The 18373-nt window shown below is 47.2% G+C and overlaps 2 protein-coding genes and 1 pseudogene across 4 annotated transcripts; 1 reads left to right on the forward strand and 2 right to left on the reverse strand.

Moving 5' to 3' along the window:
- LOC104669393 overlaps nucleotides 1–419 on the reverse strand; it is a 54669-nt pseudogene extending 54250 nt beyond the window's left edge.
- Nucleotides 420–1155: 736 nt separating this feature from the next.
- TMEM97 (transmembrane protein 97) lies at nucleotides 1156–10953 on the forward strand. 2 transcript variants are annotated; one of them, XM_010372307.2, is made up of 3 exons: nucleotides 1156–1420; nucleotides 7801–7945; nucleotides 8832–10953. In XM_010372307.2, exons 1-3 carry the CDS (start codon nucleotides 1184–1186, stop codon nucleotides 9089–9091), a joined length of 642 nt encoding a protein of 213 aa, XP_010370609.2. In that variant the 5' UTR covers nucleotides 1156–1183; the 3' UTR covers nucleotides 9092–10953. The 2 variants fall into 2 exon arrangements, with proteins under 2 accessions (XP_010370609.2, XP_010370608.2); XM_010372306.2 differs by having other exon boundaries at nucleotides 1164–1420; nucleotides 7806–7945.
- On the reverse strand, nucleotides 10606–18352 carry IFT20 (intraflagellar transport 20). 2 transcript variants are annotated; one of them, XM_010372308.2, is made up of 6 exons: nucleotides 18203–18352; nucleotides 14712–14949; nucleotides 14426–14554; nucleotides 13006–13091; nucleotides 11442–11545; nucleotides 10608–11005 (listed from the first exon to the last, which is right to left on the reverse strand). In XM_010372308.2, the coding sequence occupies exons 2-6, from the start codon at nucleotides 14842–14844 to the stop codon at nucleotides 10924–10926; spliced, it is 534 nt and encodes a 177-aa protein (XP_010370610.2). In that variant the 5' UTR covers nucleotides 14845–14949; nucleotides 18203–18352; the 3' UTR covers nucleotides 10608–10923. The 2 variants fall into 2 exon arrangements, with proteins under 2 accessions (XP_010370611.1, XP_010370610.2); XM_010372309.2 differs by lacking the exon at nucleotides 14712–14949 and having other exon boundaries at nucleotides 10606–11005.
- Nucleotides 18353–18373: the final 21 nt, after the last annotated feature.

Raw genomic sequence — 18373 nt, forward strand, 5'->3', positions numbered from 1 at the left:
GGGCTTTGAGCCGCATTTCCTGCTCTTCTCGAGTAGGGGCAACCTCTCCCATTGTCCAAACTAAACTAGCTCAAGTCTTTCTCACCTGAAAAATAAACTCTCGAGTGCCTCTCTCCAGCTACTGCCCCATGTCTCCTCCCCTTCGTGACCAGCTGTCTACACTTCCTGCCTCCATTTCCCCACTTTGTCACTCCCTGGCTCCTGCCCCCACGACACAGCTGTTCCTCACAGGGCCACAGGTGGGCATCACTCAGTGTTGACACGGCTGCCCCTCCCTGTGACATCGTCTCCTGCTAGTCTGCTCCTATCTTAGGCCCCGCCTCCCATGACCCGAGGCTGGAGCTCCCCCAGGATCTCTCCCAGGCCCTCTGCTCGCCATCAAAGGCGGATGCCTCACAAGCCTACCTCTCCAGACAGGCTCACCCAACTGCCTCCTCCAACCAACGCAGCAGCCCACTCAAGGTCCACGTAGTCCAAGCTGCATTCCTTCCTCGCACTCCCTTGCCCTGTGTCACCTCTTAGCAAATGGTAGCCTCGGCGATCCTGCCCCCAGACAGGCCTACGCCCAGCGTGGAGTTGAACATCAGTATTTGCTGAACGAGTGAACGAATCCTTGACCTTTCCTCATGCTCCACAGCCGGTGAGGATTCCTGTCCATTTTAATGCCTCCTACGTCCCTCGAGTCCTCCCCTCTGCTTATTTGTTCACCGCGGCCGGCTGCCTCCCCAGACCCGCAACCGCGGCTGGGCCGGGAACCTGCGCCGCGGCGCTCGTGCCCCGCTCTGCGACCCCTGCTCTGTGACGTCCGCACTGCACGGGGGCACCGCGGCCCAGCACAGGCGCTGGTCACTAGTACACGAACAGAGCGAGCGAACGGAGCCACGAGGGAAGGGAAGACCGCCGGCAGCCGCCCGGAGACCAGGATACCACCCGGCGACCAGGATACAACCCGGCCAGCACGGAAACGCAGGGCCCGCCCTCGTATCCGCGATCTGCACTGAGTAGCCGCGCGCCGAAAGACGTGACTAAGCTACGCCCACGCGGCGCTCTCGGCGGCCAATGGAAACGGCTTACGAGACGCCTTCTCCACGCGCTATACTTATACGGACCAATGGATGCGCCCTGCTGGGAATGCCGCCCCCTGTCCGCGAGCCTCCTCTTCTCGCCAGCCAATGGGAGAGGCATGCATAGCCCTCGAGGGGGCGGGGCGACGACCAAGGCGAGTGGGTCCGGGAAGGCGCGCGGACTTGGCACGTCTTCTAACTTCGGCTGGTCCAGGCCCAACCGACGGACGATGGGGGTTCTGGCAACCAGGCGCTGCGTGGAGTGGCTGCTGGGCCTCTACTTTCTCAGCCACATCCCCATCACCCTGTTCATGGACCTGCAGGCGGTGCTGCCGCGCGAGCTTTACCCAGTCGAGGTGAGGGGCGCCTGTCTTATCCCGGCCCTCCGAGGCTTTCCCGCGCCCTGCGTCCACAGGGCCTTCACCTCCTCCGCGCTCGCCCACCCTGGGTTCCAGTTCTGCCGCCTCCCTCGGGTCCTGCCCATGCCTCCCCAGCTCCTAACCCTAAAAACTTTAGCTCTGTGTTTTCCTCGGGCTTTGTCTGTAACCCAGACCCTTCTCCCAAGCGGCAGGGGCGAACGCTTTGTTTCCTTTAAAGTCACTTCTTCCCTGAGTTTAAGGTTTCCCGCGATTCCACCTCTGGCCGGTTGTCAGTGTCTGACGGAAGTAGTCTGGATGAAGTGGTGTCTAAAGTCACATGTTAGGTTTGCTTTAAGCTTCTTTTTTTTTTTTTTTTTGGAAGGGCTTTAAAATACCAGTCTGATCCCAGAGAAAAAGTCCAAGTAGAAATAGACCTGTCTGAAGGTTTAGGGCCTTGGTTGGTGCAGCTGGGGCGTTCACAGATCTTCACTGCTTCAAGGTCAGGTTCCAGCAACTTCCAGAGCTCGAGAGTAAATTGCCATCTTTTCAGATTGGCTCTTCAATACTGGGTTCGAGTAACAATGATCTCCCGAGTAAAAAGGTGAAAATCCCGATTTCGTGGTTGTTGGAGAGCATTCTTTTAAGCCCAACCTCTGCTTTATTGCTTTGTTTTTTTCTTCAAAGCTACAGTTTTAGTTTCCCGGTTCGTTGGGTTTTTTTCTCGTGTCTGGACCCTGTGACCTTCTTCCATGGATTCCTGTCCTCAGTTCTGTTTCTCCAACTTATCTAGAACTGTAGGCAGGACTGACTGGTCTACCTGAAGATTTTATTTTGCCTCTGTTTCTCCTTAAATGTTTTTTCTCTGCCGAGGAGAGGTTCTTTACCTGAAGGTCATGAGCTCCCAAAAATGGGTGCAAAATTTTTTTTTGTTTCCTGGAAGGAGAATATAGCTCCCATCGACTTTTCAAGGGACCTAACTCTCCCAAAAAGGCCACGGCTCAAGAATGTTCCACCACTCCCGTAAGTCACTCTTTTGTTTGCTTTTAGAACCAAACACAACGGGAAGACCTCTGGCCTCCTTTTGCGTGGGAAAAGCGTAGGTAGTATGAGGCAAGGTGCGGTCTGGGGACTTGGTTCTTCCAAGAACTGGTGGTGACTTGGGCGGGTCAGGGTCCTGTATCCTCAGCTGTTGAGAGAGTTGAGTTAAATTATAAGCTCAAACGTATACAGGGTGGGTTCGTTTTCATATTGCTGTTGTAGTTACCACAAATATAGTTTACAGTTCTGGAGGCCAGAAGTTCACAATGAAATCTTACAGTGCTCAAATCAAGGCAGGGCCCACTCCTTCTGAGGGCTCCAGGGGAGAATTTGGTTCTTGCCTCTTCCATTTTCTGGTGGCTGCCAATGTTCCTTGGCTTGTGTTCACATCTCTTCAATCTCTGCTTCAGGTCATCACATTGCCACCCTTTCTGTAGTCAGAGCTCCCTCTGCTTCGCTTTTATAAAGACACTTGTCATACATTCAGGGCGCACCAGATAACCCAGAAAATCTCCCATCTCAAAATCCTTAATTACATCTGCAAAGTCCCTTTTGCCAAATAAAGTAACAGTCACAGGTTCCAGGGAATAGGATGTGTTTATCTTTGGGGGTCATTATTCAGCCTACTACAGGGCCAGATAGTACAGACTCTTCCTGAAAACCGAAGAGGTCATCGCAGCTCTGCAGTAACCATTAATTGCCCTAAAGAAAGGAAAATCTACTACAGTGTTGGCCTATCTGTGGTTTTTGAAACCTGTGTGGCCAGCGGTACTCAGGCAGGCTGCCTGTCTCTGGTGTTTTAGGACCTTTTAATACTTCGTAATTAGCCTGCTACTCCATGTAGCCATTCCAGACTTCACAGCTGTTGATTTCTTTATCCTTGCTGGATGTGCCATTCCCACAAGCCCATCTTGCTCACCCCTAACAAAATACACTTAAAAGGTGCTCAGCATAATATCATAAAGATCCCATTTAAATGTTTAAATGTGATAAAATTTCCTCAGTCCTTTTTTTAGAAACAGGGTCCTTTGTCACCCAGGCTTGCAGTGCTGTGATGCAGTCATGGCTTACCACAGCCTTGAACTCCTGAGCACAAGAGATCCTCCCACCTGTCTCCTGAGTAGCTAGGACCATAGGTGCACACCTATAATAAAAAATTATGGCTAATTTTGTATTTTTTATAGAGATGATGTCTTACTATGTTACTCAGGCTGGTCTTCTGGGCTCAGGCCATCCTCCTGCCTCAGCCTCCCAAAGTGCTGAGATTACAGGCGTGACCGACCATTCCCAGCATCAGCTTTATTTTTTTAATCCTGACTTACTGCAGAAGGCCCAAGGGCCAGTGCAGGCAGCATCTGGCCAGAACGTGTGTGTGTGTGTGTGTGTGTGTCTGATGTGATGTTAGGCATTAGCACAGGGGCATCCTGGTTGTGTGTATCTGTGTGTGTGATGATGTTTGAAGGCATTAGCACGGGGGCATCCTGGCATGGAAGGTCTGTGCCTCCATTCTTGTTGCTTTGGTGTAGGAAATGCTGATTTTGTTACTTCTCTATGGGGCAAATAATAATAAAAGTCTTGAATTATTCTCACATTCTCTTTGAAAAATGCCAAAATGTAACGTCTGTTGTTTTCTTCCCGAAGTAGAAGGAATTTTTCCCTGGAGCTAAAAGCCTGTAGGAGATCACCTAGTGGTTGGGCTGGAATTTGCAAAATAAATTTTTTTTCTTGGATTGCACCAAATCACTGCTTGGAAAAACTCTTATTTTTTTTAATTTTTCTTTTTCTTTTTTTTTTTTTTTTCCGAGACAGTCTCTGTCGCCCAGGCTGGAATGCAGTGGTGCGATCTCAGCTCACTGCAACCTCTGCTTCTCGGGTTCAAGCAATTCTCCTGCCTCAGCCTCCCGAGTAGCTAGGATTACATGTGCATGCCACCATGCCCGGCTAATTTTCATATTTTTTTAGAGATAGCATTTCACCATGTTGGCCAGGCTGGTCTCAAACTCCTGACCTCAGGCGATCTGCCTGCCTCGGCCTCCCAAAGTGCTGGGATTACAGGTGTGAGCCACCGTGCCTGGCCTGGAAAAACTCTTATTTTATTATGAAACAGTAAGAATTGAGTTTGGATAAGAAAATGGAAAGGAGAGGATGGGAAGCGTTTTGTAGTATCATTTGCAGTTGGATAACATTGCGTCTGGTAAAAATAAGGAAAAACAAGTGAGCATCTGGCTCTGAAATCAGTCTGTATTCCCATTCTAACTTACAGAAATACAAGATTGGTGAGTGGGAACCCCTGCTTTAGAGAGCCATGTGTGCAGGCCAGGTGCATCTTTTAATGGATAACAAGGGTGAGTTGAGTCAAATGTGAGTCAGGTATAAATGTAAACAGTTTCATTACCTTTCGTGGGGAGGTCATAGCTAATAATTTTTAATGACCAGTTGTGAGCTGTGATTTTAATGGGATTAAACTTGAATATCTCCAAATATGTATTAATTATATTCAATTAAGTAATCATTATGTGCTAGCTATTATTTTAAAGACTACATATATTAAGTCACTATCTTACCAATAGTGAAGTAGGCACTATTACTGGCTCTGTTTTATTGATGGGGACACAAGTGTAGGGAGATTAAAGGCCTTGCCTAAAGCCAGGCACTCTTCCCCAGGTCCTACCCGCCTCGCCCGTCTGCCAGGTGCCTAGGCTTTCTACTCTCCTACTCACAATTAGTCCCAGCCTCATTCTGGCATCAGGTGGCAGGTATATGACTGTGTAAGATGGTTGGTTACAATTATATTAATTCATTATTACGGTATCTGGGTGATAAGGTTTTTTAAATTTCGCTGATCTCATCTTGTAGGCCTTAGAAATTAAAGTGCTGTACAAGTCTGCCTCAATTTACGAAATAGTTGGATCAGAGAGGTATGCAAATTGAATAGAAAATGAGGTTCAAATAGCCAGAATGCCTTTTTTTTTTTTTTTTTGAGATGGGGTCTCGCTCTGTCACCCAGGCTGGAGTGCAGTGGCTCTATCTCAGCTCACTGCAACCTCCACCTCCTGGGTTCAAGCGATTCTCCTGCTTCAGCCTCCAGAGTATCTGGGATTATAGGCGTGAGCCACCACACCCAGCTAAGTTTTGTATTTTTAGTAGAGACGGGGTTTCACCATGTTGGCCAGGCTGGTCTCCAACTCCTGACCTCAGGCAATCCACCTGCCTTGACCTCCCAAAGTGCTGGGACTATAGGCATGAGCCACCGGGCCTGACCTCTGAGAATGCCTCTTACATTTTGCAGTCAGGACGGGTGCAGTGACTCACACCTGTAATCCCAGTACTTTGGGAGGCTGAAGCAAGAGGATCGCTTGAGCCCAGGAGTTCGAAACCAGCCTGGGCAATGCGGCGAAACCCCATCTCTACAGAAAATTAGCTCAGCTTGGTGGTGCATACCTGTAGTCCCAGCTACTGGGGAAGCTGAGGTGAGAGAATCATCTGAGCCCGGGATGTTGAGGCAGCAGTGGGCCGAGATCAAATCACCATACTCCAGCAGCCTGGGCAACAGAGACTGTCTCAAAAATAATAATTTTACAGTCAATCTTTTAAAGCAGGTAGTTTCATCCAGTATCAGTATTTTTAAAAATCTAAAAAGCGGCCGGGCGCGGTGGCTCAAGCCTGTAATCCCAGCACTTTGGGAGGCCGAGACGGGCGGATCATGAGGTCAGGAGATCGAGACCATCCTGGCTAATACGGTGAAACCCCGCCTCTACTAAAAAATACAAAAAACTAGCCGGGCGACGAGGCGGGCGCCTGTAGTCCCAGCTACTCGGGAGGCTGAGACAGGAGAATGGCGTGAACCCGGGAGGCGGAGCTTGCAGTGAGCTGAGAGCCGGCCACTGCACTCCAGCCTGGGCGGCAGAGCAAGACTCCGTCTCAAAAAAAAATCTAAAAAGCAAAAAAGGGATCTTAAGAAAACATCTAGTCCAAGTTGCTTATTTTATAGATGAGGAAATAGAACCCTGGAGAGGGACAGTGACTTAGCCTTTGTGTTTCCTACCAATTCAATCCTATTCAAACCACATTCCCATCCAGAAAAGTGCTTATGAATTTCAGTTTCAAATTCAGTACAAATTTGGAGATCCTTTGGTCAATAAATTGGTTATCTAGCCAGAGCCTTTCTGAAATTAAAAATATGCTAACAGGATATTTGTTTCTGGATGTTTGCTTAAAGTGCTCTTGCAGCAGTGGGGCTTCTATTTCACAATAGTGAGCCTTTATCTTTTGATTAAAAATTAACAGGAAAAATATTCTTGGATTTTCCATTGTAAGATAAATTCTTACCCTGGAGTTGCCTTTATTAATCATAATATCAAGACTGATTTGTCTTTGAAGGCCTCTGTGTCGGGACAATGCCACATCTAGGAGGTAAAATGTGATGTGACAGACGTTTAGTAGTCCACATAGAGCCAAGAGCACTAGGCTTTGGGCTCCTATAAAAGCCCAAGATGGGCAGCCTTAAACTCTGCTTTTCTCTGCCTGTAGCCAGGTCGGCATGGATCCACATCCTTTTTATTTGACAGGGTAATTAGAAGCGTGGGGCCCAAGCTAGAACTGAGACGCTAAATCCCTGCATAACCAAGAAGCTACTAGGTAGTTTGTAGTTTGGGGCAGAGTTTGTTCTTCCACTAAAATTCTGTCTCCTAAAAACCAAAAATTAGAATTAGGCGAGTTAAGAATGATAAGGAACTTGTTTGCCATATTGGAATTAAAGTGTCCAAAATTACATCACCACAGAGGTTATAGATTTACTTCCCCTTTCACTCCCACCCCCACCCCCAGAAAAGAAGAGAGAAATTCATTTCTGCATTTGAGGGAATCTGGCCTTTGGAGCTTGGTGTGTGGTTGTCACTGCAAAAGGGAAAGTGTCAGGATGGTTTTCACGTTTTTTTTCAAACAAAGAATGATATTGTTGGCAGAAATGTCACATTTGTTCATTCAGCGAACACCCTGAGTGCCTACTAAGTGCCAGATACTTATTGTTGCTCCTGACAGTGGCCAACACATCTGGATATGTTATCTTGGAATTATGAACAGATGCTGGGTAGCACAAAGAAGGGGCTAGAAGAGTTGAGAAAACTTCACAGAGAAGGGAACATTTGAGTTAGGGATAGTAAGTTTTTATTAAAAGACCATCTAGGCGGTGTCACAAAAGCCAGCTGGACATGCCATCTGCTGCTGGGGTTGGGGGTGCTAATTAATGACAGGCTCCTCCAGTGTATTTTTAAATGAGCTAGAACCCAGCCTGTTGAGGCCAGGTGGCTGTAATTCATCATGATCATTTTCTTTTTCAGTTTAGAAACCTGCTGAAGTGGTATGCTAAGGAGTTCAAAGACCCGCTGCTGCAGGAGCCCCCAGCCTGGTTTAAGTCCTTTCTGTTTTGCGAGCTTGTGTTTCAGCTGCCTTTCTTTCCCATTGCAACGTATGCCTTCCTCAAAGGTTGGTAAATGGTGGGAAAATCCCATTTTTACCCAGAAATCAGGTCCCAGAAATCTTTTGGGAAAGTATCTCCAAAGGGAAGGGGATGGTCCCCATAGTTTGTGGGAGGATGCCATAGGATCTGGGGGGAAATAACCAGGGTAGATCTTGTAAAAGGACATTAGTGTGGCTCAGGTTCATGTCCGTGGTCAGTGGGGCTGCACGGCTGCCTCAGTCGTCTAGAAATCCCTTGCATACACATGAAACCTGAGACCACTTAAACGATGAGCTTGTTCCCTTTTGTTTTGTTCCCCAACAGAATTAATTTCTCTTTTTGTTGGCTTTTATTTCTCTGCGTTGGATAGTATCATACTGACTTATAAGCTGTAGCATCAGGCTAATCCCTAACATGCTTCTCATTTTAAAATTATTCTTAGTGTTCTCATAATCAATGCTTTTTAAAAAAGGTGACCATACACGTGTACTTGATAACGAAGCTAGAACCGCTGAAAATGCTTGTTTCCCATTGGCATCCCCTGGGGTCACTGAATCTGACTCCTGATCCTCTCACCTATATATAATTACTGAACAAACAGATACCATGGGGCAGGGATTTCCCTCCCCTTGGATTTTATCCCACACAGGTTTTAACAGGTAATGGCAGTTTTATTGCCCTAGAGTTTTGCTGAGTTATGTTCTGAGTTATATTCTTGGTTGTTCGGCGAGCTGTCAGCTTTCACATAAATCTGCATGGTGGGCAGTGTGGCACATCCAGGTTTCCAGTTCTGAGTTTCCACTGGGAGAAAGGAGTAGAAGAAAGCAGGCAGGCAGAGACAGTGGGAAGGTCATGGACACCTTTGAGTCATGAACAGACCTAACCATTTTTCTTTTCCCCTGACTACCTCAGGAAGCTGCAAGTGGATTCGAACTCCTGCAATCATCTACTCCGTTCACACCATGACGACCTTAATTCCAATACTCTCCACATTTCTGTTTGAGGATTTCTCCAAAGCCAGTGGTTTCAAGGGGCAAAGACCTGAGACTTTGCATGAACGGTTAACGCTTATATCTGTCTATGCCTCCTACTTACTCATCCCGTTCATACTTTTAATTTTCATGTTGCGGAGCCCCTATTACAAGTATGAGGAGAAAAGAAAAAAAAAATGAAGGAAACAACCACTGGCTCAGGGTAGAGATGCCTACAGGGTGGTTGCTTGTTGGATACAATACAAGGAACACTGCTCAGAATCCACATCTTCAGCAGCATTTGAAACACTGGCAGCAATGCACAAGAGCAAGATGGTGTCAGGAACCACGTCAAACCCTCACCTTTTTTTTTTTTTAAAAAGTCTCACTCTGTTGCCCAGGCTGGAGTAAAGGGCAGTGGCATGATCTCAGCTCACTGCAACCTCTGCCTCCGGGGCTCAAGCTGTCTTCCTCAGCCTCCCAAGTAGCTGGAACTGCAGGCGTGTACCAACATGTATGGCTATTTTTTTTTTTTTTTTTTTTTTTTTTTTTTTTTTTTTGTGGAGACGGGGTTTTGCCATGTTGCCCAGGTTGGTCTCGAACACCTAGGCTCAAGTGATCGGCCCACCTCAGTCTCCCTAAGTGCTGGGATTACAGACGTCAACCACTGGGCCCAGCCCAAACCTTCACCTTCTAAGGGCACTGGGATGAACAGACCGATCAGCTTGAGAGTGGGCAAAGGGGTGTGGGCTAGGTTATAAGGAAGTAGTACCAAATACCCGTGTGCCTGCGTTCCGCTGCAGGATTCCTAAAAGCAGGACCAGAAACTGCTAAAGAACATGGCCTGTTTGACATGTTCATAAGTCACCTGACCTACAGCATATATGCTTATGACTAAACCCTCCACACCTGATTCTCAAGCATGTTACCACCTGTCAGCAAAATGAACAGTACATTTTGGGCCATTTTAAACGTGAAATTTTGCCTCTTTAACGTTAATTCAAAACTATATCAATGTTTTTTTGTCCCCACCTCTAACCTAAGGAAAAAAGAAAAAATACTATACAAAGAAGTTTAAACTTAGTTTTCCTTAAGGGTCAGCCCAACAATGACTTTCAGTGAGAAATGGATTAAACTGGAAAATGTTTTTGTTGCTGTTGTAAACAGATCATCCTGGAAGGTTTTTGTTTGTTTTTAAGTTACTTTATTCTATTTCTAAATCTTAGTCTTCCACATTTCTAGAAGCCACCTGACACAGGTTCCTGTATCTAAAGTCTAGCATCTCAAGGCTGATCTGGTATGCTAGTATGCTTCCTAGTGGATAACTTAATCCTTTAATACACTTCAGTGGTTCCCATCTTGTTCTCAGAAGGGAAGGTGGCTACAGCCAGGCATAACATCCACTGTGTGCATAGAGGGTCCTTCAAGTTGATGCTTGGCATTCCATCAGCTTTCTCTAAGTCTTTGCTCAAGTCCAACCTTAAAATGATGTTAGACAACAGGTCCCGGTCAGTTCCCTCTATTTTCACCCATTTTGCTCACAAGCCATATTGGTCTGAGTAGTGGTGCTGTCTGACTCACATGTGTGATCCAAATAAAGGTAGCTGCTGACCACTGCCTGGTTTGTTTTGTGGACGGGGGCTAGAGAATCCAGGGTTCTCTCACGAGGGGTTAAACATATTTCAAGGGCAACAGGAAAAAAAGGTACATCAAGCCATTTGAAAACAAAAATGTATTATCCTTCCAAAGCTTTGTGAATTTACAAAAAAAGGATGAAAGTTTACAAACTGCTTAGTTCCAACTAAGCATAAGAGGTGAGAACGTACACTGCAGGGCCACCAGCAGCAGCTGTGCACTGATGTTTAAAACTGGCTCCCCCGGACTTGTATTGCTGTCTTCAGGGGGCTGCGTTCCTTACACGCCACCTCTTGTGACAGGTCATTGGTCAAGCCGCTGGAATGCTACAGAGGTTTTCTTGGTTTTGAGGGGCTTTTTTTGTTTTGCCTTCCTACTATAAAAGTGAAATTTTCAGTTCATTTCTGAAAAATAAATTGGTCAATAAATTCATTTTGTTCTGCTTCTACTTTACACAAAGCTTCATATTCAACCCGATACCTGAAAAACAAAATTGTTAGAGGCCCTGAAAAAAAGATGAAGTAAACCACAGACTTAATTCTTCTAGAGAAGGATATAGAGGTTTAAATGATTTCAAGAAATGGTGTGAGTTCAGAATGAAGAAAGAAAGAGGCAAAGCCCTACCCAGAGCCACCCATGAGAAATCTCCAGCCCTAGGAAAGTCTTCTTTCAGAGAGCCAGCCAACTTCGTAGACCCTTTCATGCTCAAACTACTAGAGGTGGTTTGATATTAAGTTTTCTATTTCCTTCCCATCAAATGTAATTTTATTTTTAAAAATCTTCAAATCAGGATGACAAGTGAGATGCTATTCCTGGGAAAACAATGATGAAGAGTAAGGACAAGAAGTGATCATTCCAGAAGGAAGAGTGGAAATTCAGCTGTGTAAAGAACTTGCTTTACATCATGACTTCTTACCTTTCTAGCTGCATTTTCTTTTCTGCTATTAGTGCTTGAAGTTGCTGCTGTTGAGCTTCTCTCTGCTTTGCTATAGATTTGAGCAAGTTCCGAGCACCGATGGCCTACAGTATTGCCAGAGAAGGCCATGGCTTCATTAAAACCATCTACAGCATCAAGTCCTCAAAGTGGGGAGGGGTCATCTGGGAGCTATGTCAGTCTCCAGAAAGGAAAAGAAAGTGGAGCCCCAAAGCTTTTGGGTTAAGTCAGAAGGATTAACCTACTGATCACAAAGTGCCTCAAGAACTTGACGGCAGCTTTGAGACATGTCTAGGAGTATTCCTAGAGCCGGGGACACAGGCACAATAGCACATTTGGTGGTGCCATTCAGCCTTGTGCCTTTCACCAATCATGCTATGTACACCTTCATTTCTTCATTTATAAAATAAGGATAAAACCATCTACATCAGTGCTGATATGAAGATGAAAGGAGGCCAGGTGTGGTGGCTCACGCCTGCAATCAATCCCAGCACTTTGGGAGGCCAAGGTGGGCAGATCACTTGAGGTCAGTAGTTTGCCTGACCAACATGGTGAAACCCTGTCTTTACTAAAAATACAAAAAAAAAAAAAACGGCTGGGTGCGGTCGCTCACACCTTAATCCCAGCATTTTGGGAGGCTGAGGCAGGCGGATCACCTAAGGTTGGGAGTTCGAGACCAGCCTGACCAACATGGAGAAACCCTGTCTCTACTAAAAATACAAAATTAGCCAGGCGTGGTGGTGCATGCCTGTAATCCCAGCTACCTGGGAGGCTAAGGCAGGAGAATCACTTGAACCCCGGAGGCGGAGGTTGCAGTAAGCCAAGATCGCACCCTTGCACTCCAGCCTGGGCAACAAGAAAAAACTCCATCTCAAAAAAAAAACAAAAAACAAAAAACTAATCTGGGTGTGTTGGTGCACACCTGTAGTCCCAGCTACTTGGGAGGCTGAGGTGGGAGAATCTCTTGAACCTGAGAGGCGGAGGTTGCAGTGAGCCGAGATTGTGCCACTGCACTCCAGCCTGGGTGACTCTGTCTCAAAAAAAAAAAAAAAAAAAAAGATTAAAGGAAATAAAGACTGGCGTAAGTTCAGTAGGTTAGGTGGACTAGAAGTTATTAAAATCTTTTTTTTTTTTTTTTTTTTGAGACGGAGTCTCACTCTGTCACCCAGGCTGGAGTGCAGTGGGCTATCTTGGCTCACTGCAAGCTCCGCCTCCCGGGTTTACGCTCTTCTCCTGCCTTAGCCTCCCGAGTAGCCGGGACTACAGACGCCCGCCACCTCGCCCGGCTAGTTTTTTGTATTTTTTAGTAGAGACGGGGTTTCACTGTGTTAGCCAGGATGGTCTCGATCTCCAGACCTCGTGATCCGCCCATCTCGGCCTCCCAAAGTGCTGGGATTACAAGCTTGAGCCACCGCGCCCAGCCTTAAAATCTTAAATAAAAACTCACCCACCCACCCCTCTAAACAAATCAAGAGGGAAGAAAGATGAGAGGGTAGCAAACTAGGGTCCCAGGCCAAGACGTAGGCAGAAGACATGCTGATCTTACCTTCATCTTTTCATTTTCTGCTTCTTTTGCAAGTTGATCAACAAGCTCAATTAAACCACCAACTATTTTCTGAAACTGGCCAATTTCTTTCAGAAAAAGAACAAAAAATAAAATATTTCCTCAGTCTCATCACTCCCCTTCGGTAGAGTGCTGAGGCAGTGCGAGGGCAGAGCTGACTGCCCCTTCTAATTTGTGTCAAAATAGTTTGGTGTGAGCCAGGCATGGTGGCGAGCACCTGTAGTCCCAGCTACTCAGGAGGCTGAGGTGGGAGGATCACTTGAACCCAGGAGTTAGAGGATGTGTGATCATGCCTGTGAACTGCCACTGCATTCCAGCCTGGGGAACATAGCGAGACCCTGTCACTTAAACACTTTGGTGCCTATTGGCCTGTCTCCTACCCTTGGTCTGAACCTAGAGAAGGGTGGCCAGCTGGACCAGGGCATACCCGGACCTTGTGTCCCCACTGAGCCAACCAGCTGCTATGACCTCAGGCTATGAAAGCACTAGGCCCTTGCTGGGCTCATCCTCCAGACAGACCCCAACCCTGCTTCCCCAGGAATGACAGGAAGCACTGTTGTTCACAAAAGGGCAGCCTCAGGACACAAGTGCTGCCTCTGGACTAGCTACAGGTATGACACCAGATTTCAATTAACAGTGGGGATGGGGGCTTCCCACTTGTAACCACAGAAAATACAGAGCTCACAGCATTAAGTGCCTAATCTCCCGCTCACTTTCTCCAATGTCCTGGATGTGACAGAAACACAACTTACTGAGGGAAAACTAAGGCCCAGAGAGGTGTGTGCATGGCACATCAATCACAGAAGGTTAGTGACAGAACCCAAGCTACCTTTCACTAATCAGCTCTCTCCACAACCTAGGAAGCCCTCAGAAAGCTCAGAAATCCCTTGCTCTAGCTAGATCGGGCTCTGTACTGAATGCACTGGGCTTACTTGGCTGCTGGGACAGGAGGCTTCCTGAAGATTTCTAGCCAAAAGATGACTTCAGTAAGTCTGTTGAGCTGCTTCTAGAAACTTCACTTATCACTTCTAACTCCAAATAACAGAGAACCTGCCACTAAGACTTCCTCTGAAGAAATCAAATCAGGAGTACATAATTCTATTTCTCACCCTGAAGTCATGGTTATGTTCCCAGAAAGTTTAAGGTTTCTAAGAGCAAGAAATGAAAGATGGCATATCTAAAAACACCCTCCCCATCCAAGTGTTTGGTTTGACTGGTGCTCTGTTGGGGACACATGAGAGCACGAGGGCAGGCAGAGAAGGGTGGCACATGGGAACTCACAGATGCCAGATTGAACCTCCAGGGAGCCAGCAGCTCCACTGTGGCAGGGCCAAGATGAGCCTGGGGTACAGTTGGAATAGCAGCTCAAAGCTGAGTGACATGGTATCTCCCCAATACTCACTGTCCACAAAGTCTTTGCACTCTTCCTTCAGCTCTATGGTCTGCTGGGTAACCTCTGGGTCCAACACCCGCAGCTTGTTCAGTTCATCAAAGTGCAGCCCTGCTTCACCCAGGATGTCCTTGGCCATGGCTGCAAAGAAACCGGCCCAATTCCTCATCACTTCCTAGCACCCAATGAAATGCCTACTGCCAAGCCAACCCCGTTCCTGCCCTTGGACACCAATGCCAAAAACCCAGATGTTCCAAAGGCTCCCCATTCCCTCTGCCAACACCTCTCTGAGCCTCACCTGTTTCCCATCCAGACTTCCTAGAGGAATTCTGCTCTGAAGGAGTGACAGTGGCAGTCAGGAGGAGGTGTGTCATAGGAGCAAGGGTCAGGAAAGAATAAAGTCCGCTTGCCTTGTCACAGGCATCGTTCATTCAACACACATTTCTTGAGTGCCTACTACATGCCAACACTGCTAGATGCTGGGGGTACAAAGATGAATGCAACACGGTGCCCGCCCTGAAGAGCGCATAGTTCAGCTGGAGGAAGACAGACACAGAAACTGAAAAATCACACTGTGTTAAATGCTTGTTTAGAAATATCAGTAAAGAGCCGGAGGAGGACACAGCCATTAAAGAAGGAGTGACATCTGAACTAAGTTGTGAGTCATAAGTGTATTTACTTTATATATCACCAGTTATGTACCCAAAAGCACATGAGAAGGCTTCTCAAATACATATACTGGAACAACACAAAAAACAAATAAAAGAAATCTGAGTGAATTAAAAATTATGGTTAAAAAATACAAAGTCAGGAGTAAGAATATTACTCAAAATGTATGCTTGCCTGAATTGGGAATCAAAGTTGGGTTATTCTCTTTCTAGCAGAAAACACAAAAAGGAATGAAGTATCAGCAAGAACATATCAAGGCAGGAGGCCAGGGATAGGTATTCCAAGCAGAGAAAACAGCATGAACAAAGGCCTGCCCCATCTAAGGATGAAAGGAAAAAGGATGGAGCTGGAAAGGTGAGCTGGAGCCAGACCAGGAAGACCCTGTATGCCAAGCTAAGGAGTTACGATTTTTTCTGTAGGCAACAGAGAACTAACAAAGGTATCTTCTCCCTTTCCAAGCCACCTTGTATTTCTGTTCCAAAGGATGCCTCAATTCTGGGAAGGAAATACTGAAAACTCACCCTCGTTCTGGCTCAAACACACACACACGCACACGCACACACAACAAATTAAAAATAGACATCATATGACCTGTTTAAAAAGGGAGGCAATGCTAGTTACATCTACCAATTAGCTGCTATGCCAATTCTAAAACGCAGGTGCTCCAAAGTCTACCATCACTTGGACCTGCACCAGCCCTTTCCCTCTGCCCCCACTGCCCCCAGCCTCAGCTGTTTCCCTTTTGGCTTCCTTAGAGAAGTCCTGTTCTGAATGGGGTGATTCTGGGGGTGGCTGTCCAGGGCAGGTGTGCCACAAGAGGAGCAATGGCTCGAAAATCATCAAGTCTCACTGTTTCTAGAACTTCTGGGTCTTTTGTTGTTGTTGTTGTTGTTGTTGTTGTTGTTCTGAGAAGGAGTCTTACTCCACTGTCCAGGCTGGAGTGCAGTGGCATGATCTCGGCTCACTACAACCTCTACCTCCAGGGTTCAAGCAATTCTCCTGCCTCAGCCTCCTGAGTAGCTGGGATTACAGGTGCCTGACACCTTGCGCAGCTAATTTTTGTATTTTTAGTAGAGATGGGGTTTCACCATGTTGGCCATGGCTGGTCTCAAAACTCCTGACCTCGTGATCCACCCACCTCAGCCTCCCAAAGTGCTGGGATTACAGGCGTGAGCCACCGCACCCGGCCAGAACTTCTGGTTTTTAAGAGGACCAGAAATCCAATTCTCAATGTTGGTATGTAATTCAAAAATTTTAAGGGGGAAAACCCACATCCAACACTGCATGGGCCAACTAATATGTGTCTATGAGCTGTCTGTAGATGACTCTGGCCTTTGGCCTCACTGGAATCCACTGATGTAAGTGAGCTAGCATCATCCTTTTGAAGCACTGTGTTCATCTGTAGCTTCCTTAAAATAGGGCTTTTTTAAAAGATCTGGCCAGTGCGGTAGCTCATGCCTATAATCCCAGCACTTTGGGAGGCTGAGGTGGGAGGATCACTTGGGCATAGGAGTTTGAAACCAGCCTGGGCAATGTGGCGAAATACCGTCTCCACAAAAAATTTTTAAGATAGCCAGGCCTGGTGACATGCGCCTGTAATCCCAGCTACTTGGGAAGGTGAGCTGGGAAGATCGCTTGAGCCCAGGAGGTGGAGGCTGCAGTGAGCTGTGTTCACACCACTGCACTCCAGCCTGGGCAACACAGTGAGACCCTGTCTCAAAAAAAAAAAAATGTCTTTCGCAGCTACAGGTCATTAATCTGACCAGCTGCTCCAGAAAGATTCGAGCAACATGAGGAAGCAAACAAATATCTGTTTCAACTTCCACTCCCTTCCCTGAGAGCACACATTTATTCAGAAACATCCACTGAGTCCCTGCTCTGGGGACAGACTAGTGAAAACAACGCCTCTGGACAGATGGTAAACAAATAATCACAAATCGTGGTATTAGTATAAGGAAAATAGTATAAGGAAAAGTACATGGTGCTATGTGAAGTGCGGCAGGACACGGTTCATGGGGGGCGGAATGAGGGGAGTGCCTACAGAGGCCTTCTGAAAAAATGACACTTAAACAGACCTAAAGACTGTCCAAAAGTTTGTCAAGTGAAAGGGAAGCAAGGCATTGCAGGCAGAAGGAAACATACGTGAAGATCCTGAGGCAACAGGAAATTTGATGCATTCCGAGAACTGAGACTGAGCAAGAGAAGCGAACAGAATGAGGCTAGACAGGGAGGCAACAGCTGGATCACGGAAGGCTCTGAAAGACGCAGTAATGAGCTTGGATTTTATCAGAAGGGTAACGGGCAGCCAGAGAGTTCTCAGCAAACCAACAAAATCAGACTTAGATTATTCTTTCTCAGCCTGGAGAACGGATTGGAGGGAACAAGAGAGGGCAAGGCCCCAACTACCTTCTTGTTCATCACTCTAACCCTAGCACCTAGCATGGTGCCCACACATAACTGGCACTCAGTAAATGTTTGCGGAATGAATGACCGTGGAAACAGGAGACCATTACAGTAACCAAGGCTGGCAGCTGAAGACAAGTATTCCGAGTTGAGATGTTTTGTAAGTCGAGGTGATTGGGGCTTAGTAATGGACTGACTGAATGTGGGGCTTTTGGGATAAGAGAAAAACAAGTCAGGCATGACTCCCATGAATCTGGCTTGGCCCACCTATCTGATTGGAGGGGCTGGCTTAAAGAGATAGGTAAGATGGAAGAAGGGGTGCAGGGAAAGAGTTCACAGATTCTCTACCAACTCCCAACACACGCGTGTCTGAGCATCTGAGCAACACCTGACCCAAGAGCTGGGACTAAGTTCCCTGAGCATGAGGCGGTCGCATAATTTGTGAGCCCCGGCTCTCCCAGATGCATGCGAGGTACTGCGAGCCGACTCTTTACTATGTAAACTCCCCGAACTTATCCGAGCCGCAGTTTCCTCGTAAGATCGTGGCAAGCATCAACGCGTCAAACTCCAGGCCTAACCTGGGTGTGAAAGCGCCCCCGGAGAGTGGGGCGGAATTCCCACGTCTCTCTCCGCCCGGGCTCTTTCCTCAGGACGCGGGCCTGTCAGGCTCCTCTCGCCCCTGGTCCGCCCGCATCCCCCGACCCGAGGTCAGCCTACCTGCCGGCCCCGCGGCGGCAGCGCGCTGCAGCCCAGGCTGATGTAGACAGGCAGCTTCTCCCGGGTCAGCGGTAGCCGGTACCCAGTCAGCCTGCCACGGCCGCTGCCACGGCTACAGAACCTGTTTACCCATGACGTCACTACCTTCCTGACCCCGGAAGCACTTACAGC

The sequence above is a fragment of the Rhinopithecus roxellana genome, chromosome 19 (assembly GCF_007565055.1).
Source record: "Rhinopithecus roxellana isolate Shanxi Qingling chromosome 19, ASM756505v1, whole genome shotgun sequence".
In the NCBI taxonomy this organism is placed as follows: domain Eukaryota; kingdom Metazoa; phylum Chordata; class Mammalia; order Primates; family Cercopithecidae; genus Rhinopithecus; species Rhinopithecus roxellana.

Coding starts and splice junctions, on each gene's coding strand:
- IFT20 (XM_010372308.2), bottom strand. CDS start 14,844: ATGAACGATGCCTGTGACAAGGCAAGCGGACTTTATTCTTTCCTGACC. Junction 13,092..14,425: donor GTGCAAAGACTTTGTGGACA/GTGAGTATTGGG, acceptor TTTTTCTGAAAG/AAATTGGCCAGTTTCAGAAA. Junction 11,006..11,441: donor AAGAAAATGCAGCTAGAAAG/GTAAGAAGTCAT, acceptor TTTGTTTTTCAG/GTATCGGGTTGAATATGAAG.
- TMEM97 (XM_010372306.2), top strand. CDS start 1,173: ATGGGAGAGGCATGCATAGCCCTCGAGGGGGCGGGGCGACGACCAAGG. Junction 1,421..7,805: donor GCGAGCTTTACCCAGTCGAG/GTGAGGGGCGCC, acceptor TTTTCAGTTTAG/AAACCTGCTGAAGTGGTATG. Junction 7,946..8,831: donor AACGTATGCCTTCCTCAAAG/GTTGGTAAATGG, acceptor TGACTACCTCAG/GAAGCTGCAAGTGGATTCGA.